General features: G+C 33.8%; 29 protein-coding genes and 2 non-coding genes, besides 1 other annotated feature. All coding sequences in view use genetic code 11, as the record gives it.

The window, feature by feature from the left end:
- Window positions 1–25,000: part of a sequence feature (large single copy (LSC)) that runs on past both edges of the window.
- On the plus strand, window positions 806–919 carry psaI (photosystem I subunit I). The gene has a single exon. It carries the CDS (start codon window positions 806–808, stop codon window positions 917–919), a length of 114 nt encoding a protein of 37 aa, YP_010304168.1.
- On the plus strand, window positions 1,324–1,878 carry ycf3 (photosystem I assembly protein Ycf3). The gene has a single exon. The coding sequence runs from the start codon at window positions 1,324–1,326 to the stop codon at window positions 1,876–1,878; it is 555 nt and encodes a 184-aa protein (YP_010304169.1).
- cemA (envelope membrane carbon uptake protein) lies at window positions 2,413–3,102 on the plus strand. Its single transcript has one exon. The coding sequence runs from the start codon at window positions 2,413–2,415 to the stop codon at window positions 3,100–3,102; it is 690 nt and encodes a 229-aa protein (YP_010304170.1).
- Window positions 3,318–4,280, plus strand: petA (cytochrome f). The gene has a single exon. The coding sequence runs from the start codon at window positions 3,318–3,320 to the stop codon at window positions 4,278–4,280; it is 963 nt and encodes a 320-aa protein (YP_010304171.1).
- psbJ (photosystem II subunit J) lies at window positions 5,281–5,403 on the minus strand. The gene has a single exon. It carries the CDS (start codon window positions 5,401–5,403, stop codon window positions 5,281–5,283), a length of 123 nt encoding a protein of 40 aa, YP_010304172.1.
- Window positions 5,530–5,648, minus strand: psbL (photosystem II subunit L). Its single transcript is given in 1 exon segment — window positions 5,530–5,648. A coding segment is annotated over 1 exon segment (119 nt).
- psbF (cytochrome b559 subunit beta) lies at window positions 5,669–5,788 on the minus strand. Its single transcript has one exon. The coding sequence runs from the start codon at window positions 5,786–5,788 to the stop codon at window positions 5,669–5,671; it is 120 nt and encodes a 39-aa protein (YP_010304174.1).
- Window positions 5,798–6,049, minus strand: psbE (cytochrome b559 subunit alpha). Its single transcript has one exon. It carries the CDS (start codon window positions 6,047–6,049, stop codon window positions 5,798–5,800), a length of 252 nt encoding a protein of 83 aa, YP_010304175.1.
- Window positions 7,312–7,407, plus strand: petL (cytochrome b6/f subunit L). Its single transcript has one exon. The coding sequence runs from the start codon at window positions 7,312–7,314 to the stop codon at window positions 7,405–7,407; it is 96 nt and encodes a 31-aa protein (YP_010304176.1).
- On the plus strand, window positions 7,566–7,679 carry petG (cytochrome b6/f subunit G). The gene has a single exon. It carries the CDS (start codon window positions 7,566–7,568, stop codon window positions 7,677–7,679), a length of 114 nt encoding a protein of 37 aa, YP_010304177.1.
- Window positions 7,804–7,877, minus strand: trnW-CCA. Its single transcript has one exon. It is a non-coding gene; the product is annotated as a tRNA-Trp (tRNA).
- On the minus strand, window positions 8,036–8,109 carry trnP-UGG. Its single transcript has one exon. It is a non-coding gene; the product is annotated as a tRNA-Pro (tRNA).
- Window positions 8,517–8,651, plus strand: psaJ (photosystem I subunit J). Its single transcript has one exon. It carries the CDS (start codon window positions 8,517–8,519, stop codon window positions 8,649–8,651), a length of 135 nt encoding a protein of 44 aa, YP_010304178.1.
- On the plus strand, window positions 9,127–9,327 carry rpl33 (ribosomal protein L33). Its single transcript has one exon. The coding sequence runs from the start codon at window positions 9,127–9,129 to the stop codon at window positions 9,325–9,327; it is 201 nt and encodes a 66-aa protein (YP_010304179.1).
- Window positions 9,546–9,857, plus strand: rps18 (ribosomal protein S18). The gene has a single exon. It carries the CDS (start codon window positions 9,546–9,548, stop codon window positions 9,855–9,857), a length of 312 nt encoding a protein of 103 aa, YP_010304180.1.
- Window positions 10,127–10,480, minus strand: rpl20 (ribosomal protein L20). Its single transcript has one exon. The coding sequence runs from the start codon at window positions 10,478–10,480 to the stop codon at window positions 10,127–10,129; it is 354 nt and encodes a 117-aa protein (YP_010304181.1).
- rps12 (ribosomal protein S12) lies at window positions 11,250–11,363 on the minus strand (one part of a trans-spliced gene, as the record gives it; the record has 2 gene entries for this part). Coding sequences YP_010304182.1 and YP_010304137.1 both cover window positions 11,250–11,363 — 114 coding nt within the window.
- clpP1 (ATP-dependent Clp protease proteolytic subunit 1) lies at window positions 11,528–13,562 on the minus strand. One transcript has 3 exons: window positions 13,492–13,562; window positions 12,379–12,670; window positions 11,528–11,755 (listed from the first exon to the last, which is right to left on the minus strand). The coding sequence occupies exons 1-3, from the start codon at window positions 13,560–13,562 to the stop codon at window positions 11,528–11,530; spliced, it is 591 nt and encodes a 196-aa protein (YP_010304183.1).
- On the plus strand, window positions 14,024–15,550 carry psbB (photosystem II 47 kDa protein). The gene has a single exon. The coding sequence runs from the start codon at window positions 14,024–14,026 to the stop codon at window positions 15,548–15,550; it is 1,527 nt and encodes a 508-aa protein (YP_010304184.1).
- psbT (photosystem II subunit T) lies at window positions 15,735–15,842 on the plus strand. The gene has a single exon. The coding sequence runs from the start codon at window positions 15,735–15,737 to the stop codon at window positions 15,840–15,842; it is 108 nt and encodes a 35-aa protein (YP_010304185.1).
- On the minus strand, window positions 15,903–16,034 carry pbf1 (photosystem biogenesis factor 1). Its single transcript has one exon. The coding sequence runs from the start codon at window positions 16,032–16,034 to the stop codon at window positions 15,903–15,905; it is 132 nt and encodes a 43-aa protein (YP_010304186.1).
- psbH (photosystem II subunit H) lies at window positions 16,153–16,377 on the plus strand. The gene has a single exon. It carries the CDS (start codon window positions 16,153–16,155, stop codon window positions 16,375–16,377), a length of 225 nt encoding a protein of 74 aa, YP_010304187.1.
- petB (cytochrome b6) lies at window positions 16,500–17,945 on the plus strand. One transcript has 2 exons: window positions 16,500–16,505; window positions 17,304–17,945. The coding sequence occupies exons 1-2, from the start codon at window positions 16,500–16,502 to the stop codon at window positions 17,943–17,945; spliced, it is 648 nt and encodes a 215-aa protein (YP_010304188.1).
- petD (cytochrome b6/f subunit IV) lies at window positions 18,137–19,343 on the plus strand. One transcript has 2 exons: window positions 18,137–18,144; window positions 18,869–19,343. The coding sequence occupies exons 1-2, from the start codon at window positions 18,137–18,139 to the stop codon at window positions 19,341–19,343; spliced, it is 483 nt and encodes a 160-aa protein (YP_010304189.1).
- Window positions 19,568–20,563, minus strand: rpoA (RNA polymerase alpha subunit). The gene has a single exon. The coding sequence runs from the start codon at window positions 20,561–20,563 to the stop codon at window positions 19,568–19,570; it is 996 nt and encodes a 331-aa protein (YP_010304190.1).
- Window positions 20,628–21,044, minus strand: rps11 (ribosomal protein S11). The gene has a single exon. The coding sequence runs from the start codon at window positions 21,042–21,044 to the stop codon at window positions 20,628–20,630; it is 417 nt and encodes a 138-aa protein (YP_010304191.1).
- On the minus strand, window positions 21,233–21,346 carry rpl36 (ribosomal protein L36). The gene has a single exon. It carries the CDS (start codon window positions 21,344–21,346, stop codon window positions 21,233–21,235), a length of 114 nt encoding a protein of 37 aa, YP_010304192.1.
- On the minus strand, window positions 21,807–22,211 carry rps8 (ribosomal protein S8). Its single transcript has one exon. The coding sequence runs from the start codon at window positions 22,209–22,211 to the stop codon at window positions 21,807–21,809; it is 405 nt and encodes a 134-aa protein (YP_010304193.1).
- Window positions 22,416–22,784, minus strand: rpl14 (ribosomal protein L14). Its single transcript has one exon. It carries the CDS (start codon window positions 22,782–22,784, stop codon window positions 22,416–22,418), a length of 369 nt encoding a protein of 122 aa, YP_010304194.1.
- Window positions 22,931–24,323, minus strand: rpl16 (ribosomal protein L16). One transcript has 2 exons: window positions 24,315–24,323; window positions 22,931–23,329 (listed from the first exon to the last, which is right to left on the minus strand). The coding sequence occupies exons 1-2, from the start codon at window positions 24,321–24,323 to the stop codon at window positions 22,931–22,933; spliced, it is 408 nt and encodes a 135-aa protein (YP_010304195.1).
- rps3 (ribosomal protein S3) overlaps window positions 24,474–25,000 on the minus strand; it is a 657-nt gene continuing 130 nt past the window's right edge. Inside the window, exon 1 of the mRNA in view lies at window positions 24,474–25,000. This exon is cut by the window's right edge and continues 130 nt beyond it. Within this exon, the coding sequence (YP_010304196.1) occupies window positions 24,474–25,000 (527 nt within the window).

Genomic DNA, 25,000 nt, shown 5'->3' on the forward strand with positions numbered 1-25,000 from the left:
TAAATTTAATAAAACTTAATAAATTTTTTTATGTGTGGTGATCAAGTAGTTATTTAATTTATAGGAATCAAAGTCAAAATCCGAAGAATGGATTTTGACTTTGGTAACATAAGATTGAATTGTAGAAAGAACCATCCGGATCGTTTTTTTATCGATATTCCTGGTTACTAATACTAACTAGGAAATCTCTATTAAACAAAAGAGTGAATTCTTTCAAAATAAAAGAGTGAATTCTTTCGCTTTCTTCCGTGGAATTAGTTAACAAGGTCTTGCATCTTTCTATATCTCCCGAAAAAAATCCCCCACTAAGAATCCTTTTTGTTGGATCGTATTATAACGAATTCTTTGGGGGTTTTTAGGAAATATTTTAAAATTTTATTAAATTATGAAATTTATAAGACAAGAAAAGATAATAACTACTAATACGAATAATAAAAGGGTGGATTATCGTATATATATATTTCATGTAGAAACATGTAGAAAGATGAATTAGAAACATGTAGAAAGATGAATTAGAAACATGTAGAAAGATGAATAGGTCCATTTATTTATATATTTATTGTATTTTATTAATTTAATTAATATATATTTCTTAAATTAATATATATTTCTTAAAACATATACTTATAGACTCCCTATCCCTATTAAGTATATATATACTCACTTAGGTATACTTAGTATAATATAACAATTATCTATGAATTATAAGATATCTTTATAACAATATAAGGATAAGGTTCAAATATAAAACAATAAATATAACAATAAATAACAGGTACAAATATTAAATCGAGGTACCCATTCTATGATAACTCTCAACAGTCTCCCCTCCATTTTTGTGCCTTTAGTGGGCTTAGTATTTCCGGCAATTGCAATGGCTTCTTTATCTCTTTATGTTCAAAAAAACAAGATTTTTTAGATACAACAAGGACAAATCTTATATATATATTTTTTCAAGACTTACTTGGATCATAACACGGATATCTATTTAGTAAAATATGGTATAATATGCGGCTTCCTTCGAGCATAAGCTCTTATGTATGTGTAAACATGATAAATAAATTATAACTATTTTCAAATAGATCGGGATCGGGGAGAATTTCTGAAATGTAAAGTCAATATATCTATATGTATTAGGAAATCATATGAAAGGGATGTTATTATTTTAGTTTGGATCTAAGAAATTCGATGAATTATCCCTAAAGGTTCACATCATAATAGTGCTGGTTGATGAGAGTTACTTCGGAAACAAAAAAAAGTAAAAAAAAATTATTTTTGTTATTCTCCCAATTCCAATAAAATGCAACTAGGTCTAGTTAGAGTATGAGTTGGCGATCAGAACGTATATGGGTAGAACTTATAGCGGGGTCTCGAAAAACAAGTAATTTCTGTTGGGCCTTTATTCTTTTTTTAGGTTCATTAGGGTTTTTATTGGTTGGAACGTCCAGTTATTTTGGTAGGAATTTTATATCTTTATTTCCTTCTCAGCAAATAATTTTTTTTCCACAAGGTATCGTGATGTCTTTCTATGGGATCGCAGGTCTTTTTATTAGCTCCTATTTGTGGTGCACAATTTTGTGGAATGTAGGTAGTGGTTATGATCGATTCGATATAAAAGAGGGCATAGTGTGTATTTTTCGTTGGGGATTTCCTGGAAAAAATCGTCGCATATTCCTCCGATTCCTTATGAAAGACATTCAGTCCATCAGAATAGAAATTAAAGAGGGTATTTATGCTCGTCGTGTCCTTTATATGGAAATAAAAGGACAAGGAGCCATTCCCTTGACTCGTACTGATGAGAATTTTACTCCACGAGAGATTGAGCAAAAAGCTGCTGAATTGGCCTATTTCTTGCGTGTACCAATTGAAGTATTTTGAAAAAAGGAACTGAAGAATGAATACTTTGCAAGAGATAAAAAACTCAAGAATCATCTTTTTTTCTATAGCATAACTTAACTGAAGTTTCTTCAGAACGCTTACTCGAGCCAAAGCAAACGTATATGAAACAATTCTAAAACTAAATTGTTTATGTCCACAATTTTTTTTATGCGTATGTAAATCCACTTAACTCAATTCAGTAACAAATCTAAATGATAGATTCATCATATATCAAAACAAAACATTTCATCATAAAGTAAAGAATTTTTTTTTCTAAATACTAAATATTTGATATTTTGATAGAACGGGAGTTCTTTCGTCTCGAAATCCGACTACTATTAATTTGAAGAGGGCTCTTTCTTATTCTATATTCTTTCTAAATTCAAGGACTAACCGCTGTACTGAATCACAAAAAAATCCGGAAATACATCGATGACTTGTAATAGAACTTATGCTTGATAGAAATATTAGTATCATATAGAGTCGACGAATGAGGTGCGTTCATTAAAAATTTTAAAATTCACAGACGAAAAAATGGCAAAAAAGAAAGTATTAATTTCCCTTCTATATCTTGCATCTATAGTATTTTTGCCTTGGTGGATCTCTCTCTCATTTAATAAAAGTCTGGAATCTTGGTTTACTAATTGGTGGAATACTAGGCAATCCGAAATTTTTTTGAATGATATTCAAGAAAAGAGTATTCTAAAAGAATTCATAGACTTAGAGGAACTCTTACGTTTGGACGAAATGATAAAGGAATACCCGGAAACACATTTACAAAAGCCTCGCATCGAAATCTACAAAGAAACGATCCAATTGATCAAGATGCACAACGAGGATCGCATCCATACAATTTTACACTTCTCGACAAATATAATCTGTTTCGGTATTCTAAGTGGTTATTCTATTCTAGGTAATGAAGAACTTGTTATTCTTAACTCTTGGTTTCAAGAATTCCTATACAACTTAAGCGACACAATAAAAGCTTTTTCTATTCTTTTATTAACTGATTTATGTATAGGATTCCATTCGCCCCACGGTTGGGAATTAATGATTGGCTCTGTCTACAAAGATTTTGGATTTGCTCATAATGATCAAATTATATCCGGTCTTGTTTCTACTTTTCCAGTCATTTTAGATACAATTTTTAAATATTGGATCTTTCGTTATTTAAATCGTGTATCTCCTTCACTTGTAGTGATTTATCATTCAATGAATGACTGAAAAGTGATCGAACGATCCAATTATAATATTTGTTACTTTGTACATAAGCAAAACATTCAAAATTGTACTTACTACCCATCCAAGGGATTCCTCCAATATTCCAGTAAAATTATTTATATTTAATATTTAAGTAAATAGCAAAATTATAGATAGGGAACTATACTAGCGACCTACCTAATTTTATTGTAGAAATTTTCGGGATCAATGATTGGACCATGCAAACTAAAAATACCTTTTCTTGGATAAAGAAAGAGATTACTCGATCCATTTCCGTATCGCTCATGATATATATACTAACCCAGGCACCCCTTTCAAATGCATATCCCATTTTTGCACAGCAGGGTTATGAAAATCCACGAGAAGCGACTGGCCGTATTGTATGTGCCAATTGCCATTTAGCTAATAAACCCGTGGATATCGAGGTTCCACAAGCGGTACTTCCTGATACTGTATTTGAAGCAGTTGTTCGAATTCCTTATGATCTGCAACTGAAACAAGTTCTTGCTAATGGTAAAAAAGGAGCTTTGAATGTCGGGGCTGTTCTTATTTTACCCGAGGGGTTTGAATTAGCCCCTCCCGATCGTATTTCGCCCGAGATTAAAGAAAAGATAGGAAATCTGTCTTTTCAGAGCTATCGTCCCACTAAAAAAAATATTCTTGTGATAGGTCCGGTTCCTGGTCAGAAATATAGTGAAATCACCTTTCCTATTCTTTCCCCGGACCCCGCTACTAAGAAAGATGTGCACTTCTTAAAATATCCCATATATGTAGGCGGGAACAGGGGAAGGGGTCAGATTTATCCCGACGGGAGCAAGAGTAACAATAATGTTTATAATGCTACAGCAGCAGGTATAGTAAGCAAAATAATACGAAAAGAAAAAGGGGGGTACGAAATAACCATAGCGGATGCATCGGATGGACGTCAAGTGGTTGATATTATCCCTCCAGGACCGGAACTTCTTGTTTCAGAGGGCGAATCCATCAAACTTGATCAACCATTAACGAGTAATCCTAATGTGGGTGGATTTGGTCAGGGAGATGCGGAAATAGTACTTCAAGATCCATTACGTGTCCAAGGTCTTTTGCTCTTCTTGGCATCTGTTATTTTGGCACAAATCTTTTTGGTTCTTAAAAAGAAACAGTTTGAGAAGGTTCAATTGTCCGAAATGAATTTCTAGATCTGCGGATTTATCAACATCAAGCTCTAAAAATAAACAAATTTTTGTTGGGAATTATGTATGATCAAAAAAATTTTGCTTATTTATATTCTTTATTCTACCGGATTTCGGGAATTACTTAATACCGCATTCCTGGTCATAGTATATTGTGAAGGCGACTGACTGTTTTACTTAACTCTTCTTTATTTATTTGTTTTTTCAATCCAAATTGAAACGGTATGATATAGAATGAATCAATAGTTTTATATTTGACTAGAATCAAAACAAAAGATAAATAAGCGGAGAATAGAAACCAAAGTATAAATGAGAGGAACAAAGGATTTTAGGGGAGATTGTTCGTCTCCTAGTCCTTGACACAAGAAACGGAATTTTACCCAACCCTTTCTTGTGTCGAATTAATAAAGATTCTCGATCCCATTCGTAAAAAATGGATATTTGTAGTTTTCATTTTTTTTTTTTTTTTTTTATATATAGGTTTATTTTATCATAACCCTTTTTTTTTTTTTTTAGATTTCTTACGTAACATAGTGGTAGTGGACAAATAAATATAGGTCAATTTATTGAGCAATATAGAACTTCTTCAATTTCAACGAACTTATAAAAAAAAATTTCACTTTTATTAGATTAAATATTTATTAGATTAAATGGAGTAAGGTTCTATTCTATTAGTATAGAAAGGGTTTGCATGATATCTGATTGATAGAAATATATTATATTTCTATATAATTGTGAGTCATCCAAAAAGGGTAAATCGAGTGATTCCTTCTTTGTTTTAAGTATTGACAGATACTATTGAGTAACAGATGTTCTGAATCAATTAACGAAGTTCATTTTTTAAAAACATCATCAGAAAAGGTGGATGTTTTTGAAACATCTCTAAAAAAAAATATTATGATTATTAAGAACTCAACGGGACTTACCCCCTCTTTCCTTGTCTGATTCGAGGGGGATCCCGTTGAGTTCTTATGCTTTCATGTCTACAACTCAGTTCATCCGATTATTACAGGGATGAACCTAATCCGGAATATGAACCATAAAAGAAAATACCGATTAAACCGATCACAAGAATACCGGCTACAGTACCTATTATCCAAAGAGGAATCCTTCCAGTAGTATCGGCCATTTGTCCTACTTTCCTCCACATTTTATCAAGTGGTCATGCTAGAGACATAAACAGCCATAGATAATTATGAGATGATATCTTTCCGAATGGGATAAGAGAATTCCTACTATCTATTCTTTTTTTATTTTAATTAAAGAAATAATTGGAAAATAAAACAGCAAGTACAAAAATGAGTAATAACCCCCAGTAGAGACTGGTACGATTCAATTCAACACTTTGTTCGTTCGGGTTTGATTGTGTCGTAGCTCTATGATTCGGATTAGGTTTATCGTTGGATGAACTGCATTGCTGATATTGACCCTAAAAAAGAAACGGTAGGTACAGCTAGTCCGTGAACAGCTAACCATCGCACTGTAAAAATTGGATAGGTTCTATCTATAGTCATTTTGGCCTCCTAAAAAGATCTACTAAATTCATCGAGTTGTTCCAAAGGATCAAAACGGCCAGTTATTAATGGAATTCCTTGTCGGCTTTCTGTAAAATACTCGTTTGGGCGAGGGCTTCCAAATACATCGTAAGCTAAACCCGTGCTGACGAATAACCAACCCGCAATAAATAAGGAAGGTATAGTAATGCTATGAATGACCCAGTATCGAATACTGGTAATAATATCCGCAAAAGAACGTTCTCCTGTGCTTCCAGACATGTTGAGCTCCGCATATTCTTGTACAGTCAGGGGGGGGCCGATTCCGTAAAAGATTAAATCAGTAAATGGAAATTTACTGAAACCAATCTTTGTGAGATCGTCAATATTGTACCAAGGGTGTTTTTAGAGTATACCGAATCAGTATAGCTATCCTTCTTCTGACACAGCAATGCAATTTCACAATCAATATCGAAATGAAGTGTTAGATAATTTGTTTCTTCTTTTCTTGTTGCTTGTCGATGTAGAATTTTGTACCATTTAATATAAAATTCCTCAAATTCCTGTAGTATAAGGATTTTCTTCAGTAGAAACTGAAGATCAAGTAAAATGTGAATTCGACAGGTTGGTTTCCAATAATTTATGAAGGAGATTCTCATATTCTTACGATTCAATTAGACGTTACATCTAAAAACATACGTTTTGTGGTTGTATAAGATGTTTTTTGTTGGAATCTTTTTTTTTTTTTTTTTAGGAATTGGTTGGCCACCCAGTAACAAGTAACAATAGTAGATATTATTCAATGAAAGAAAGAGGAACGACGAATAAATAAAAAACAATAAATATTCGTGATGCACGCATTATTCTATTAGCCCCCCAAGGGGGTCCTTCGTGACCTAATTACAAAGATGGGTCTTTGTAATATGGAAAGATAAAATGTAAAACCCAGTTTCGATTGATCTTATCGTGCGATACTTTTTTCTTTTCAATCGCGAGATTATGTGAATGAACTACTACTGAGTTCGCTTTAAAGTAAAAAAAAAGTGCATTAGAAGTGTCGTTCGAAAAAAAAAAAATGGATTCGATATTTCGATACAATAAAAAACAATCAAACTTATTTTCCAATTTTATTCCAGAGTGATTCAAAGAGAGTTTCATTTTGTGAATGAAGTTATAAAAAACGTTCTTAATTATTACTTTATTTATAATTTCGAATATTCTATATATACATATAGTTAGTTATATACATATATTAGTTCAGTCAACTCAAGAGTTGACCGATGAATCTATTGATTCAAAAGCGTGGGATGAGTAAATGTCACAGATGATTAATTTATTTCTTACTTATGTTACTCTATTTTTATTAGTATCGTCTATAATAATTGATGAATCAAATATTTTCAATTGAATTTATCCTTTCAATTGAATTTATCCTTTCAATTGGTTGGTATTTTTGTTTATCCTCGTATCTTTCAAAAATTGAAACTTAGGGAAGTGCTTTAGAAACATATGTATAAAAAGAACATATTTCATTTAGCCTTTTCATGCCTACTATAACTAGTTATTTCGGTTTTCTACTAGCATCTTTGACTATAACCTCAGCTCTATTTATCGGTCTGAGCAAGATACGACTTATTTGAAATTAATTTAATGAACAATTTATAAAAAAATCTTTCTATGGTAGTTCATATATTCTCCAGTCCCTTACCAATTCTTGGTCATTGAGATGTATAGTCAATACAGATTAATATTTAAGGATAAATATTACCTCTCCCTTCCCCCTTTCAAACAAATTGAAATGATTGAAGTTCTTCTATTTGGAATCGTCTTAGGTCTAATTCCTATTACTTTGGCTGGATTATTCGTAACTGCCTATTTACAATACAGACGTGGTGATCAGTTGGATCTTTGATTAATTAACATCTCGTTTTTTATTGACCTCCTACTTCCTTTAATCCGCGGGAGGTCAAATTTAGGTTACTGCTCAATTATTTTAGTGTAATTTTGACCTCCCGCGATTAACAAGAACACAGAATCACGCCCTGTAGGATTTGAACCTACGACATCGGGTTTTGGAGACCCACGTTCTACCGAACTGAACTAAGAGCGCTTTATTATCACAATAAATATTTTGTAACCTCAATTTATCTTGCATATATATATATACTATAAAAAATAAAAATGAAATATTTATTTAATTATGTATGTACAATTTTATTAATTGATCTCAATTGATCCCTCGTTACTGCTCAGAAGATAAGTAATAGGTAGGGATGACAGGATTTGAACCCGTGACATTTTGTACCCAAAACAAACGCGCTACCAAACTGCGCTACATCCCTTTCAATTGGTCTACAGTGTCATTGTAGAGAATCCCTGTCTTGTTTTCCACATCTTTATTTCCTACATTGATATACACAAACTATCTTATCATTTCTTCCTTCTTCCTTTTGGTCTCATATATCATATAACAAACATATAATATGGTAAAAGACTTATATAAAGTATGAAATAAATATGAAATCTACCACAAAAAATTAATATTTTTTTGGAATTTAAGGCGGAAATGGACGTATTTTTTTCTTTTAATAAATATCTATTTTGTACATTTCAATTTGAATTTGGAACTCCGCGTACAAGTGGTAAGTCATTAACTACATATACACATCCGGTCATATATGTATTACCATTATGTATTACAAATTACAATAAAATTACAATAACGAATACAGAAAGAGGAGTTTTTAAAATGCGAGATCTAAAAACATATCTCTCCGTGGCACCGGTAGTAAGTACTCTATGGTTCGGTTCTTTAGCAGGTTTATTGATAGAGATCAATCGTTTTTTTCCGGATGCGTTGATATTCCCCTTTTTTTCATTCTAGCTATTGATATGGGAAGGGGGAAGAAGATTAGAGATACAATCAAATATCTGTAACTAATCCCTACCCCTCCCTTCTTTTTTTTCTTTGTTTTTTCTTTTTTTCTTTTTTTACTTATTCTTTCTAAAAAAAAAAAAAAAAACAAAGAAAAAGCGGTTTCACCCTCAGTGAAACTATGAACTCGGGCTCAGGCTCAAATTAAATTAATAATAGAATGGAAATGCGGTGGTTGGGGCAACAATATCATACAAGATACTTAACTGAAAATGAAATACTGTACGGCAATTAAAAATTATAAATATAGTTAGAAATAATTATATTACTTATTATTTATTACTATATTGATATTGATTGCAACAAAATATTTCTTTCATAATTTGATTTCGAGTTACCTGCTTCTATTTTTGTGTCCTTTCTTCTTCCTTGCTTCGGGTCGGAAAATTAAAGAATTGAGTGAATCAAAAACCAAAGGAGGTTCATGGCTAAGGGTAAAGATGTCCGAGTAACGGTTATTTTGGAATGTACCAGTTGTGTTCGAAATCGTGTTAATAAGGAATCAATGGGCATTTCCAGATATATTACTCAAAAGAATCGACACAATACGCCTAGTCGATTGGAATTGAGAAAATTCTGTCCCTGTTGTTACAAACATACGATTCATGGGGAGATAAAGAAATAGATCGAACCGATCGCTCGTGTGTCAGTCTTCCAAGGAAGATGAAAAATTACATATTATATATAACAATATATATATATAATTTATTTTTGAATTTATTTAAATAGAAATAAATATAAACAAATAAATAGAAACAAACCAAATCCTATTTCGATCGGATCAAAGATGATGTAGAATTAAGAAATAGGATTGGGATTTTCAGGATAAGGAATAAACAAACCATGGATAAATCCAAGCGAATCTTTCTTAAATCTAAGCGATCTTTTCGTAGGCGTTTGCCTCCGATCCAATCGGGGGATCGAATTGATTATAGAAACATGAGTTTAATTAGTCGATTTATTAGCGAACAAGGAAAAATATTATCTAGACGGGTGAATAGATTGACCTTAAAACAACAACGATTAATTACTATTGCTATAAAACAAGCTCGTATTTTATCTCCGTTACCTTTTCTTAATAATGAGAAACAATTTGAAAGAAGCGAGTCAACCGCTAGAGCTGCTGGTCTTAGAACCAGAAAAAAAATAGGTTGACTCTTCAATTGAATTGAATCAAAATAAAATTCCAATCCAAACTCAAATGCGGATTGACGTTTTTTTTTTGTTCGAAAAATCGTAAAATCGAAATGTCCTGTCGTAAGAAAAAAAATGGGAGAAGAGGAATAAATATTTTTTATTTAACGTCTTTCTTCATTTTGATGACTTTATCATATTTTATCATACTAATTTCTACTCTACCTTCCCAGAGTTCATTCTCCAGGGAACTCCATTTAAACTATTCCAACGGATTCCTTCCAATCTCTTTATTTTATGATCTCATTGGAAATCATATAAAGACAACTCTTATTTAATATAGCTATTTGTGCAAGTATTTTACGATTAAGAAGTAACTGTCTCTTGTACAGATTGTGTATAAATTTACTATAACTAAAGTATACTTTATTCTCGCGAATTACTGCATTTATCCGAGTGATCCACAACCGACGAAAATCTCTCTTTTGTCTACCTCTATCCCGATGAGCCGAAACCAAAGCTCTTATTTTCTGTTGAGTAATAGTACGAGTAAGTCTTGAATGAGCCCCTCGAAAGGTTGATGCAAATAAACGAATTTTTGTTCTACGTCTTCGAGCTATATACCCTCGTTTAATTCTGGTCATTGAATAAATGAAACTTTGATGAATAACTAATCGATTTCCTTTCTTTCAGTTATTCCCTTCCCGTATCCTAGTCTATTAATAACAAAACTGATTCTTCCAATGTATAAAATTAAAATTCCAATGGCTTTTGCTACTATAACCTTCCCGACCACGATTTTTTTTTTTTTTTTCTAGGTGAAATGCCTAGAAAAAAATTGTATTGATATTAGGTATCAAAAACACATAAAAGTAGTAAATATAAATGGATATAGTGGGTTCCATCGTTTCTATGGTTACTTCTTAAACGGTGAGGTCCTCTCTATACACCGGAGCCCTTCTTTCGTTTAATCAATGTTATTGTTAACTTGTACAGTTCACACTCTTTGGCTCTACCCATAATTATCCAGTACGAGGTCTTTCACAATGAGATCTACTTATACAGTAACGGTATTTAATTATGAAGATTAGCTGAGTAGCTGACCCTGTTAGTCCGTTCTTGCAAGAGTAAGGCATAATTTTTCTGCTTTTTAAAATAGTATTTCCCCTGCTTAATGGATATCATTTGCTATCAATGGAGAATTCTTTCTCATCTTAAATTTAAAACGGAGTTAATTGGATTTGCACCAACGGAAACCATACATTTGATACCACAATAGAAGGATAGATCTTTTTGATTTTTAGATATTGAATGGAGTTCTTCCATTCTAGTCTATTCACTGGTACTGATCGTTGATACTGGATCAATTGTTTTCTTTCTTTTGTCCTAGCCCATGATCTGAACGAGTCGCACATACACCCTAGTACATGTTCCTCGTCGCTGAGGACATCCCCCAAGAGCGGGGGATTTCGTGACATTTCTGATTGGCTGTCTTGTGTTTCTAATAAGTTGTTTAATAGTTGGCATATTGAATCATATACATAATGGGCTGGTTTAGATCGATCTTAACCGGATGATTATGAATTATTTTATTTCTATATTAATAGATTAATGAATAGAATATTAAATCCGGTAAGAAGATAAAATCTCAAATCACCAATTCGTCTGAAATTTTTGTTATTTTTTCTTTTTTATTCAGTCGCTACAAGATCAACAATTCCATGAGCTTGGGCTTCTGTTGCTGACATAAAAACATCTCTTTCCATATCTTCGGATACAACCCATAAGGGTTTGCCTGTCCTTTGTACATAAACCCTTGTGACGGTTTCGCGCAGCTTCAAAAGTTCTTCCGCTTCCAAGATAAATTCTCCCGTCTGTGCCTCATAAAAAGAACTAGCAGGTTGATGGATCATTACCCTGATGATATAACATAATAAATGTTTATTCTATCTCGCATGATGATAAGGTGAAGAGATAAAGAATAATAAAATATAGAATTGAACAACCGTACAGGCATCTTTTACGCATTGCATACGGCTCTATAATGGAATTCGTTTTTACCTTACTTAAATATCAAATAAATTAAATATAGGGTCTATCAGATTCGGGTTGGTAAATGATCCAATAACCACCCTTCTTTTTGTTTTTGGAGTAGTTCAAAAATACTATGATGGCTCCGTTGCTTTATATATTTATTTCGTCTGTTATTTAGCAATCCCAAAGTTTCTTTTTTTTTTTCAAATAAAAAAACAAGATTTTTTTTATTTTCATATTCTTTCATAACCTAAATATTGTTAAGAGCCTCCCGGCGTGAAAACAAAAAAGTTTGTGACGCTGAAATAGGCCTCCCGATAGATTAGATAAAATCGGAAATACCTTTTATCTCATACTACTCTTTCGATACATAATTTAAGGGTTAAAAAAATTTATCATATCGAATTCGAAGTGCCATGCTATTATTACTTAATATTCATATTTCATATAGCGCGAAGGCATAGTCTTCTTTTTTCTCTCAAATCAAATAAAAAACTCATTGGCGCCAAGCGTGAGGGAATGCTAGACGTTTGGTAATTTCTCCTCCGACCAGAATAAAAGATCCCATTGAAGCGGCTAATCCCATGCATATTGTCTGTATATCTGGTCGCACAAATTGCATAGTATCATAAATAGCTACTCCGGGTATTACCCATCCGCCAGGAGAATTTATAAACAAATATAGATCTTTGGTATCATCCTCTATACTGAGATATACCATAAGACCAATAAGTTGATTCGAGATCTCGCTATCAACCCCTTGGCCTAAAAAAAGTAATCTTTCTCGATAAAGTCGGTTGATTGGGATAAAGTTGTATCCCTTAGAAACCGTACATGCACCTTTTGATGCATACGGTTCAACAAAAATAACGAAAAAAAAAAAAGAATCAATGTGTAGATGTAGATTCTAGCGCTTTCTTTTATTTATTTTTTTTTTTTTCATACCAGGCTTTTAACTTATAAAAAGGGGCTTTTCTTTCATTTTTCAAAAAAGATGGGTTTTGGCCTGTTTTGTTTATCTATAAAAAAAATTACTAAATTTATCTAACTAACTTTTCATTGATGTATTGTTTCATCGAGATACAATCTCAATCGCGATGTAATTTTCTTGTTCCTGAATGGGCTTCTTCAATTTTTTTAGGTTTATGCTCTACTCCGAGTAAAGATCCGCCCGATTTGGATTTGCACATATATGACAAATGCCCCAATACCACGTCCTTTTGCTATGACTTCCTTTTTACAATTTATTTCATGTCTTACAACAGATATTCAATGCATTCATCATATTACTCGATTGATTAACAGTTTGAGATCACTTCTATTATAAATATATAAAGAAATAGAATATGATAGAAATAGTAATCATAAATAGATTTATTACCGGTTTTTTTCTAAACGGAGCCTGGATACTTCATTTTATTGGCCTAACCAAGATAACCATAAATTATTCTAATTGATAATATTAATCTGTATACCCTCCCGAAAAAATGGATCTAATTGAACTTCACGCTCCAAATTTTTGATAATTCAATCAATCTTTCTTGGGCGAAGGGGAGGATATCTCGATCGGGGAAGAGAATGGGGAAATACCATATGACCCAATATATCTGACAAGTCGCACTATATGTCAATCCACAATGCATCTTCCTCTCCAGGACTTCGAAAAGGTACTCTTGGAACACCAATAGGCATTAAATAAAAGAAAAATTAAGTACTATATCTCACTTTGATGTGAAAGCGTAACAATGGATTTAGTGTCCTACTAATATTGGCCTTTATCATATTTTATCCATAGATTGACTAAGTTCATAAAAAAAGATAAAGAAGACAAAATGAATAAAGGAAAATTATTACAAATAAGTCCTTTGAATGATGAACAAATATATATATACATTCACTCATATAAAATGGTATCAACTCCCCTACCATTGCGTATTGGTACTTATCGGGTGTAGAATAGATCTGCTTCTTTTTGTTCCTACGAACAAAATAGTTTCATTATTACTAAAAGTAATTGAAAAGAATCAAACAAATCAAACAAATATTAATTCTTTCCCCAAGATAATCCACTAAAAAGAGGGTCCACAGCATAGTTTTTTCCAATGCAATAAAGTTACATTGTGTCTATTTTTCATTGATAAAGGGGTATTTCCATGGGTTTGCCTTGGTATCGTGTTCATACCGTCGTATTGAATGATCCCGGTCGTTTGATTTCTGTCCATATAATGCATACAGCTCTGGTTGCTGGTTGGGCCGGTTCGATGGCTCTATACGAATTAGCAGTTTTTGATCCTTCTGATCCTGTTCTTGATCCAATGTGGAGACAGGGTATGTTCGTTATACCCTTCATGACTCGTTTAGGAATAACCAATTCATGGGGCGGTTGGAGTATCACAGGGGGTACTGTAACGAATCCGGGTATTTGGAGTTACGAAGGTGTGGCCGGGGCACATATTGTGTTTTCGGGCTTGTGCTTTTTGGCAGCTATCTGGCATTGGGTGTATTGGGATCTAGAAATATTTACTGATGAACGTACAGGAAAACCCTCTTTGGATTTGCCTAAGATCTTTGGAATTCATTTATTTCTATCAGGGGTGGCTTGCTTTGGTTTTGGTGCATTTCATGTAACAGGATTGTATGGTCCTGGAATATGGGTGTCCGATCCTTATGGACTAACTGGAAGGGTACAATCCGTAAATCCAGCGTGGGGTGTGGAGGGTTTTGATCCTTTTGTTCCGGGAGGAATAGCCTCTCATCATATTGCAGCAGGGACCTTGGGCATATTGGCGGGTCTATTCCATCTTAGTGTACGTCCACCTCAACGCCTATACAAAGGATTACGTATGGGAAATATTGAAACCGTCCTTTCCAGTAGTATTGCTGCTGTCTTTTTTGCCGCTTTTGTAGTTGCTGGAACTATGTGGTATGGTTCAGCAACTACCCCGATTGAATTATTTGGTCCCACTCGTTATCAATGGGATCAAGGATACTTCCAACAAGAAATATATCGAAGAATTGGTGCTGGGTTGGCTGAAAATCAAAGTTTATCTGAAGCTTGGTCTAAAATTCCCGAAAAACTAGCTTTTTATGATTACATCGGCAATAATCCGGCAAAGGGGGGGTTATTCAGAGCGGGCTCAATGGACAACGGGGATGGAATAGCGGTTGGGTGGTTAGGACATCCTATCTTTAGAGATAAAGAGGGGCGCGAACTTTTTGTACGTCGTATGCCTACTTTTTTTGAAACATTTCCGGTTGTTTTGGTAGACGGAGACGGAATTGTTAGAGCCGATGTTCCTTTTAGAAGGGCGGAATCTAAATATAGTGTCGAACAAGTAGGTGTAACTGTCGAGTTCTATGGCGGCGAACTCAACGGAGTCAGTTATAGCGATCCCGCTACTGTGAAAAAATATGCTAGACGTGCTCAATTGGGTGAGATTTTTGAATTAGATCGTGCTACTTTGAAATCCGATGGTGTTTTTCGTAGCAGTCCACGGGGTTGGTTTACTTTTGGACATGCTTCGTTTGCTTTGCTCTTCTTCTTCGGACACATTTGGCATGGTGCTAGAACCTTGTTTCGAGATGTTTTTGCTGGTATTGATCCAGATTTAGATGCTCAAGTGGAATTTGGAGCATTCCAAAAACTTGGAGATCCAACTACAAGAAGACAAGTAGTCTGATACAATATGCTTTGTTACTTGTTACTTTTCATTTTGATTTTCTTTTTGTGATTTTTAGATGGGGTACCAGATAAATCTTGATTTGAATCACTGCCTTTTCTTTGACTCTTGTTCTTTATTTATCCGGGAGACGATCCCAAATAAACAGGTATGGAAGCTATAATTGTAAATCACGATCGAATCTATGGAAGCATTGGTTTATACATTCCTTTTAGTCTCAACTCTAGGAATAATTTTTTTCGCTATCTTTTTTCGAGACCCGCCTAAAGTTCCAACTAAAAAGGTGAAATGATTTGTCATTATCTCAATTAAAGTACGGATCCTCCCAATATTGGGAGGATCCGTACTTCAACTAGTCCCCGTGTTCCTCGAATGGATCTCTTAGTTGTTGAGAGGGTTGCCCAAAAGCAGTATATAAGGCGTACCCAGTAAAACTTACAAGTAAACCAGATAAAAAGATGGCAACTAGGGTTGCTGTTTCCATGATTATATAGTTTTAAGACATTATAAAGTTTTAAGACCACAATGGATCTATGATAAGATCATTTATTTACAACGGAATGGTATACAAAGTCAACAGATCTTACTGAATATAAAATATTATGGCTACACAAACCGTTGAAGGTAGTTCTAGATCTGGCCGCCCAAAACGAACTAATGCGGGGAGTTTATTGAAACCATTGAATTCAGAATATGGTAAAGTAGCTCCTGGGTGGGGAACTACTCCTTTGATGGGTCTCGCAATGGCTCTATTCGCGATATTCCTATCTATTATTTTGGAGATTTATAATTCTTCCATTTTACTGGATGGAATTTCAATGAATTAGATTCACAAGAACCATTAACTGGCTTTTTCAATACAAAGTGAAGCGTTTAGGTTTCTGATTTTTATCCCATTCTATTTTGGTAGTTTGACCGTGGAATTTCTTTGTTTCTGTATTTCCGGAATATGAGTGTGTGACTTGGTATAAATGATCCTATGGATAGTACAGAGAATGGGTCTGTCATCTTGATAGAGATGGTTTTACTTCGTCGGATATTCATTCTAGTATCTGGAGCACGGAATATATGAAATAGATTACTATTAGAACTATGATTCATACTTAATAGTCAGACCTCGTGTCCGGACTTCAAAAAATTTTTTCAAAGAGTTAGAAGTTATAAATAGAAATATTTTTATTCTTTCAAACTTTCGTTTATGCTTATTTTGATCAAAGGACAAAACAAAGGTTTCTTTGGTTTGGATTTTTAGTCATTATATCTATTCATTGAATAAGTGATGATCCAATGGTTCTTACTCAGGGAATTTTGGGACTTAGACTTAGTTTGAAAGGGTTTTATTGAATCATCGTGGTTTTAGTATGAATCTGAGGTTTTAATCAATTCATAGGGTCTTAACAAGAGAATTCCTATCAATAATAAAGAAAACAGCAGTAAAGCCGCATTACACATAAATAACACCAAAGAAAATAGGTAAATAGAAGATTCAAGAGGCCTATAACGATCAATATATAGACGAATGAGCCGACTTGATTTTTTGGCATTATAACCACAAAGAAGAGCTTTCGGATTTTTATTCTTTAGTATCTTCAAAAAAAAAATTGAATCATAAATCATAGAATTAATAAATTTCAAACTTTATATTACACACATCCGTTAGAACTAGTATTTGGGTGTTTCTGTTTGAGCCGTACGAGATGAAATTTTCATATACGGTTCTCCGGGGGGGTCCCCTTGATTTACCTATCTCAATAAAATCTATGATTGGTTCGAAGAACGTCTTGAGATTCAGGCAATTGCCGATGATATAACTAGTAAATATGTTCCTCCTCACGTCAACATATTTTATTGTCTAGGGGGAATTACGCTTACTTGTTTTTTAGTACAAGTAGCTACCGGGTTTGCTATGACTTTTTATTATCGTCCGACCGTTACGGAGGCCTTTGCTTCTGTTCAATATATAATGACTGAAGCTAATTTTGGTTGGTTAATCCGATCAGTTCATCGATGGTCGGCAAGTATGATGGTCCTAATGATGATCCTGCACGTATTTCGCGTGTATCTCACCGGCGGCTTTAAAAAACCTCGTGAATTGACTTGGGTTACAGGTGTGGTTTTGGGTGTATTAACCGCATCTTTTGGTGTAACTGGTTATTCCTTACCTCGGGACCAAATTGGTTATTGGGCAGTAAAAATTGTAACAGGCGTACCAGACGCTATTCCTGTAATAGGCTCGCCTCTGGTAGAGTTATTACGCGGAAGTGCTAGTGTAGGACAATCCACTTTGACTCGTTTTTATAGTTTACACACTTTTGTATTACCTCTTCTTACCGCCGTATTTATGTTAATGCACTTCCCAATGATACGTAAGCAAGGTATTTCTGGTCCTTTATAAAGAATATATACCATCTTGTAATCAATCATCTATCACTTGGGGTAGGAACACTAGTATTTCATTGCTACAAATATGGATTATTGAAAAAAAAAATAAGACATGTATTGGGATATTTCTCTTCAACTCTACAAAAATGTATTATTTTTTTGACACTCATAGTTGAAGTGAATTTTCCGAAGATAAAATGGATTATGGGAGTGTGTGACTTGAACTATTGATCGGGCCTTGCAGATATATGTCCTTATCTATCTGCCACATTTGACTTCACAACAAAAAAATGTGTCTTTGTTCCAACCACCGCGTAAGCCCCATACAGAAGATAGGCCGGTTCGTTTGAAGAGAATCTTTTCTATGATCAGACCCGATCATGTCGTGTATGATATGAACAGGCTCCGTAAGATCCAGTAGAATAAGTGATTGGCATAATCCGGATTATGTTTTATATATTTCACTTACTAAATAGTATAGAAATGTATTCATTTCCTCTGCATTGACTCGATTTATGATACTATCGGAGTGAAACAAGGGATCTAAAGAAGAACAGAGGCTAGACTATATTAGTAACAAGTAAATCCTTTGCTTTGTATGTAAACAGTCTCGATATTTAGGGGATAAAGGCCAATTGCAAGATCTGAGACGACCCATAAAGCATTTGATCATGATCAATTTTGTAAGCCTACTTGGGTATTGAGCATTTATCTGTAAGAACTGAATTCCTTGCAATGGTTAGTTGTTGCAACTGCGAAAAAGGGAATCCGTTTTCTTACATAGAATCATTCATATATGTGTGGATATGGATAACATATCAATTTTTTTATATGGATCCATTTGATTCGTTTGATTCGTGCTCGAGCTGGATGATGAAAAATTATCATGTCCGGTTCTTTCGGGGGATGGATCTAGAATAATTCACCTATCCTAATAACAAAAAAACCTGACTTGAACGATCCTGTGTTAAGAGCTAAATTGGCTAAAGGGATGGGTCATAATTATTACGGAGAGCCCGCATGGCCAAACGATCTTTTATATATTTTTCCAGTAGTAATTTTAGGTACTATTGCATGTAACGTAGGCTTAGCGGTTCTAGAACCATCAATGATTGGTGAACCCGCGGATCCATTTGCAACTCCTTTGGAAATATTGCCTGAATGGTATTTCTTTCCCGTATTTCAAATACTTCGTACAGTGCCAAATAAGTTATTGGGCGTTCTTTTAATGGTTTCAGTACCTGCGGGATTATTAACAGTACCTTTTTTGGAGAATGTTAATAAATTCCAAAATCCATTTCGTCGTCCCGTAGCGACAACCGTCTTTTTGATTGGTACTGTAGTAGCCCTTTGGTTGGGTATTGGAGCAACACTACCTATTGATAAGTCCTTAACTTTAGGTCTTTTTTAAATCGATTCAACTGTGAAATAAAAAAAAGTATATTATGACGTGTGTATCTAGGGAATAGTCGCTTCAAAGTGAATTTTCCCTAGATACATCTATTCAATTTAATTTTGGACCGATTCGGAATATATGGATTGTGCTAAAGATTCAAGATTCAAAACGAATTTTTATCTGTTTAGACAAAACTTTAGAAAAAAAAAAAAGAAAAAAAGTAAATAACTCATAAAAATTTATTCGAAATGCTTTTTTATTTCTAGAATGTTCAATATATGTTTGACATCTTCTATGCGAAAATGTTTCATTTTCATAAGATCTTCTTGACTGTTATTCAAAAGGTCCAATAATGTATGTATATTGGACCTTTTGAGGCAATTATAGACCCTGGGGAGCAATTCTGATTGGTCAATAAAAATATATTTCAATGCGATTTCTTTTTTATTTTTCCTTTGTTTAGCCAATCTATCATGATAAGTAAAGAGGGGTAAAGTCACTTTGTGTTGATTATTTTCTAAATGTAAGTTTTCTTCTTCTGCATGTAAAAAAGGAATAAATAAATTAATCAAATTCCGGGAGGCTTCATGAAGTGCTTCTTTAGGAGTTAAACTTCCATTTGTCCATATTTCGAGAAAAAGTATCTCTTGTTTTTCATTCCCATTCACATAAGAATGAATACTATGATTCGCATTTCGAACAGGCATGAATACAGCATCTATAGGATAACTTCCGTCTTGAAAGTTATTTGGCGTTTTTATACGATATCCGCGATTCCTCTCGATTTGTAATTCAATACACAAATTCATTGGTTCTGTTAGGTTAGCTATATACTGTGTATTATCAACAATTTCCACAGAAGGTGGTAAGATAATGTCTTGAGCAGTTACATATCCAGGACCCTTGACACAAATAGACGCGTTACGAGTTCCATACAGATTACTTTTCAAGACAATTTCTTTCAAATTCATTAAAATTTCATGTACGGATTCTTGAATACCTACTATGGTAGAATATTCATGTGGTATTTTCTCAGATTTTGCGCGTGTGATACATGTACCTTCTATTTCTCCGAGCAAAGCTCTTCGCATTGCAATGCCTATTGTATCGGCTTGACCTTTCATAAGTGGGGCCAGAATAAAGCGTCCATAATAAAGACGCTTACTGTCTGCTCTTGATTCAACACACTTCCACTGTAGTGTCCGAGTAGATACTGTTACTTTCTCTCGAACCATAGTATATTATTTGATCAAATCATTGAATTATTTATTTCTCTTGAAATCTCTTCAATGTTTATTTTTACACACGTCTTTTTTTAGGAGGCCTACAGCCATTATGTGGCATAGGAGTTACATCCCGTATGAAACTTAATAGTATACCACTTCTACGAATAGCTCTTAATGCCGCATCTCTTCCGAGACCCGGGCCTTTTATCATAACTTCTGCTCGTTGCATACCTTGATCCACTACTGTCCGAATAGCATTTCCTGCTGCGGTTTGAGCGGCAAATGGTGTACCCCTTCTTGTACCCTTGAATCCACAAGCCCCGGCAGAGGACCAAGAAATTACTCGACCCCGTACATCTGTAACAGTCACAATGGTATTGTTGAAACTTGCTTGAACATGAATAACTCCCTTGGGGATTCTACGTGTATTCTTACGTGAACCAATACGTCTATTTCTACGCGAACCAATTTTTGGTATAGGTTTTGCCATATTTTATCATCTCATAAATATAAGTCAGAGATATATGGATATATCCATTTCATGTCAAAACAGATCCTTATTCTTTGTTTTTTTTTTTTTTTTTACTTATTTATTTTATTTATTTGATTTTATTTATTTATTTGTACATATGTACATCGGGTCCTTTAGATTTCGAGAGTCTTTTTGTTTTAGAAAGATTATCCTTGTCTTTGTTTATGTCTCGGGTTAGAACAAATTACTATAATTCGTCCCCGCCTACGGATCAATCGACATTTTTCACAAATTTTACGAACAGAGGCCCTTATTTTCATATTTGTCATTCCTTTTTTTAATTCCGAATCTACTTAATTGGAAGAAAATAAGTTTCTTGAAATTTTTAATTTCGAATTGTATCCTCACGAAAGAATGTTGAAATTGAAAAAACCGCCTAATCATTCAAGTCTTTGCTTTGGAGTCTCTAAATTATACGCCCTTTGGTTGAATCATAAGGACTTACCTCAATTTTTAGTCTATTTCCTGGTAGTATACGTATAAAACTACATGAAATCCTTTACGAAACAAAAACCAGAATAATTTTTTTGTTATCTAAACGAATCCGGAAGATACATACCATCGGTAAGTTGTTCAGTAATTAAACCCTCATGAATCCATTTTTGTTGTTTCATTCCAGGTAAAACCGCTTTGAAGTATCAACTAATGTAAGAGGGATAATATTATAAACTTGTCCTTTCTCTTTTTTCACAAATATGACCGTGTCGGCTATTAGAAAGATTACCATATATAACACAAAACTTCTCCGCCGATTCCTTCTAGTCGAGCCTTTCGGTCTGTCATTATACCTCGAGAAGTAGAAAGAATTACAACCCCCATTCCGCCTAAAATTCTAGGAATTCGTTGATAGTTAGAATATATTCGTAGACCGGGTCGACTGATCCGTTTTAAATTTAAAACAGTTCTATATGGTCCTTTCCTATTTCTTCTATGTCGTAGGGTTAAAACCAAAAAATATTTTTTGCTTTCTTGATGTTTTCTCACGTTTTCAATAAAACCCTCTTGTAAAAGGATTTTAACAATATTTTCAGTGATGTTAGTAGATGGTATTCGAACTGTTCTTTTTTTATTCATGTCAGCATTTCGTATAGAGGTTATTATGTCAGCAATAGTGTCTTTACTCATGATAAACTAAGATTTTTGTTTCCCCCGAATTTTGATATAATCAACATGCTCTTTTTCTTTTTTTCTGAATTTTTTAATATTTATGAATTAGTTTTTTTTTAGATTTATGAATTATTAAAGATATATACGTGATAGATAAACAATTTACTAATTAATTAAATAAATTTAATCAATTTCATTCAAATACTTTATTAAGGTCTTCCCCTATAATACTTCAGGTGCTAATGAAACTATTTTAGTGAAATTTAACTGTCTTAATTCCCGGGCGATCGCGCCGAAAATTCGGGTTCCTTTTGGATTTCCTTCTTGATCAATAACAACCGCAGCGTTGTCATCATATCGTATTATCATACCGTTGTCGCGTTTGAGTTCTTTACAAGTACGTACAATGACAGCTCGGACCACTTCTGATCTTTCTAGAGGTGTATTTGGTACTGCTTCCTTGATTACAGCAACAATAATGTCACCAATATGAGCATATCGTCGATTACTAGCTCCTATGATTCGAATACACATCAATTCTCGGGCCCCGCTGTTATCCGCTACATTCAAATGGGTTTGAGGTTGAATCATATCATTTTTTTTTTATCGGTTTTTTCTTTTTCAATGCAAAGGTATAAATAAAAAAAAAAAAGAAATATTATTTGTTCAAAACAAAAAAAGAAACCTGCAATTGTTTTTTTTCATCCCAAAAACCCCTTTCGTTTGTTTCTACATTCCTATCCAGAAAGAATGAATTGAGTTCGTATAGGCATTTTCGATGCCGCTATTGAAATAGCCCTTCTAGCTATATTTTCTGCTACTCCGCTCATTTCATAAAGTATTCTACCGGGTTTAACGACAGCTACCCAATATTCGGGAGATCCTTTCCCCGAACCCATACGTGTTTCTGTAGGTCTTACTGTAACAGGTTTGTCTGGAAATATGCGTACCCATATTTTTCCACCGCGGCGTGCATTTCGTGTCATTGCTCGCCGCCCTGCTTCTATTTGTCTAGATGTGATCCAAGCGGGTTCAAGCGCTTGAAGAGCATATCTACCGAAGCAAATACGATTACCTCGATAAGATATTCCTTTCATTCTTCCTCTGTGTTGTTTACGGAATCTGGTTCTTTTGGGGTTATAGTTGATGGTTGTTTAGCAATTCCATCCATCTCTACTACAGAACCGGACACGAGAGTTTCTTCTCATCCAGCTCCTCGCGAATTAAACAATTAAAAATAATTAAACAAAAAAAAATACACGGTTAATAATATATGGAATCGTGGGATTCTTTGAAATTTGATCTAATCGATTATAAATTAGAAATTTTTTGTGTTTTAATATAGAATTTAACACGTATTCTATTTATAGATAATGTCGTTTTGGTAGAACGCTATAATGAATCTTTATTTTGTTTTTCCTTTTATTTCGAATCGACTAAAATTTAGAAATAAAAAAAATATTCGCGGGCGAATATTTACTCTTTCAACATTCAGTTGTAAGATTAGTCTATGACATGACCTCTCAGAATAAATGAATAGGTTTCTGGTTCGTTCCGCCATCCTACTCAATGAATCATTAGGATTCATTTTCAATAGAATCTTATGCATTCACAGGTTCTGTCGTTCCCACCACTTCTCGATTAATGATTAGGTCTGAATTTTACAACGGAGCCTCCAATTAAATTTATTCTTGAGTCAACCTTCTCAGTCTTTATTGGCTCGGGGCTCTTGATTTTTTGTTCTATGCACGGATTTGTCTAATTATGGATCAATCAGTATTGATGCTTTATTACATTCCCTTTATATGAGATGACTCATAGACCTTACATATTGGAATTCTATATCATTAATATTCTTTTTCTATCTTTCTCTCACCCTTCCATTTATCTGTATACTTTATATTGCTTTACAACCCATAATCAGATTGTTTTTTTTTTTTTTTTATGTAAAAAAGATTTCAGTTGCTACAATGATATGACTTATATATCATATCTTGACTGGTTCTTTCTATCCAGATAACACGAAGTGATGAGTTGGTTATTAGTTCTATAGTTATCAGTTTGTACTATGGGCTGTCCATTTTTTTGAATCCCAACCCTAAAAAAACCAACGAGTCACACACTAAGCATAGCAATTATATCAAATGATTAATCGAATTTTTATTCAACCTTATAGAATTGTTCTTTTTTTTTTATTATTTACCAGAAAAAGAATGAAAGAGTTTGCCATTTTTTGTTTTATCACCAGATATAACTAAATATAAGTCAAGTAAGTTCTTATTATTCCTCGTCTACAAATATCCAAATTTTGATGCCTAATACCCCATAGATAGTTCGAACTGCATAGGAACAATAATCAATTTTAGCTCGAATGGTTTGTAGAGGAACTCTACCTTCTCGGATCCATTCAACACGTGCAATTTCTTTTCCGTCGATACGCCCGGCAATTTGTACTTGAATCCCTTTTGTACCTGCCTGTTCAGTTAATTCAATAGCTTTTTTCATTGCTTTGCGAAATGAAACTCTATTCTTTAATTGTCCGGCTATAAATTCTGCAAGAATATTGGGGTGCCCATAAGGATTTGCAATTCTTGTAATAGCAATGTTGAGTTTTCGGTTTACACAATTGAGTTCTTTTTGTACATGCGTCTGTAATTCTTCGATTCTTCGAGTCCTGTCTTCTATTAATAACTTGGGGAATCCCATATAGATTATGACCTGAATCAAATCGATTCTTTTTTGAATCTCTATACGTGCAATTCCCTCTACATTAGAGGATATTTTCATATTATTTTGCACATAATTTT

The sequence above is a fragment of the chloroplast genome of Malus domestica, assembly GCF_042453785.1.
Source record: "Malus domestica cultivar Red Delicious-ww chloroplast, complete genome".
Lineage (NCBI taxonomy): Eukaryota > Viridiplantae > Streptophyta > Magnoliopsida > Rosales > Rosaceae > Malus > Malus domestica.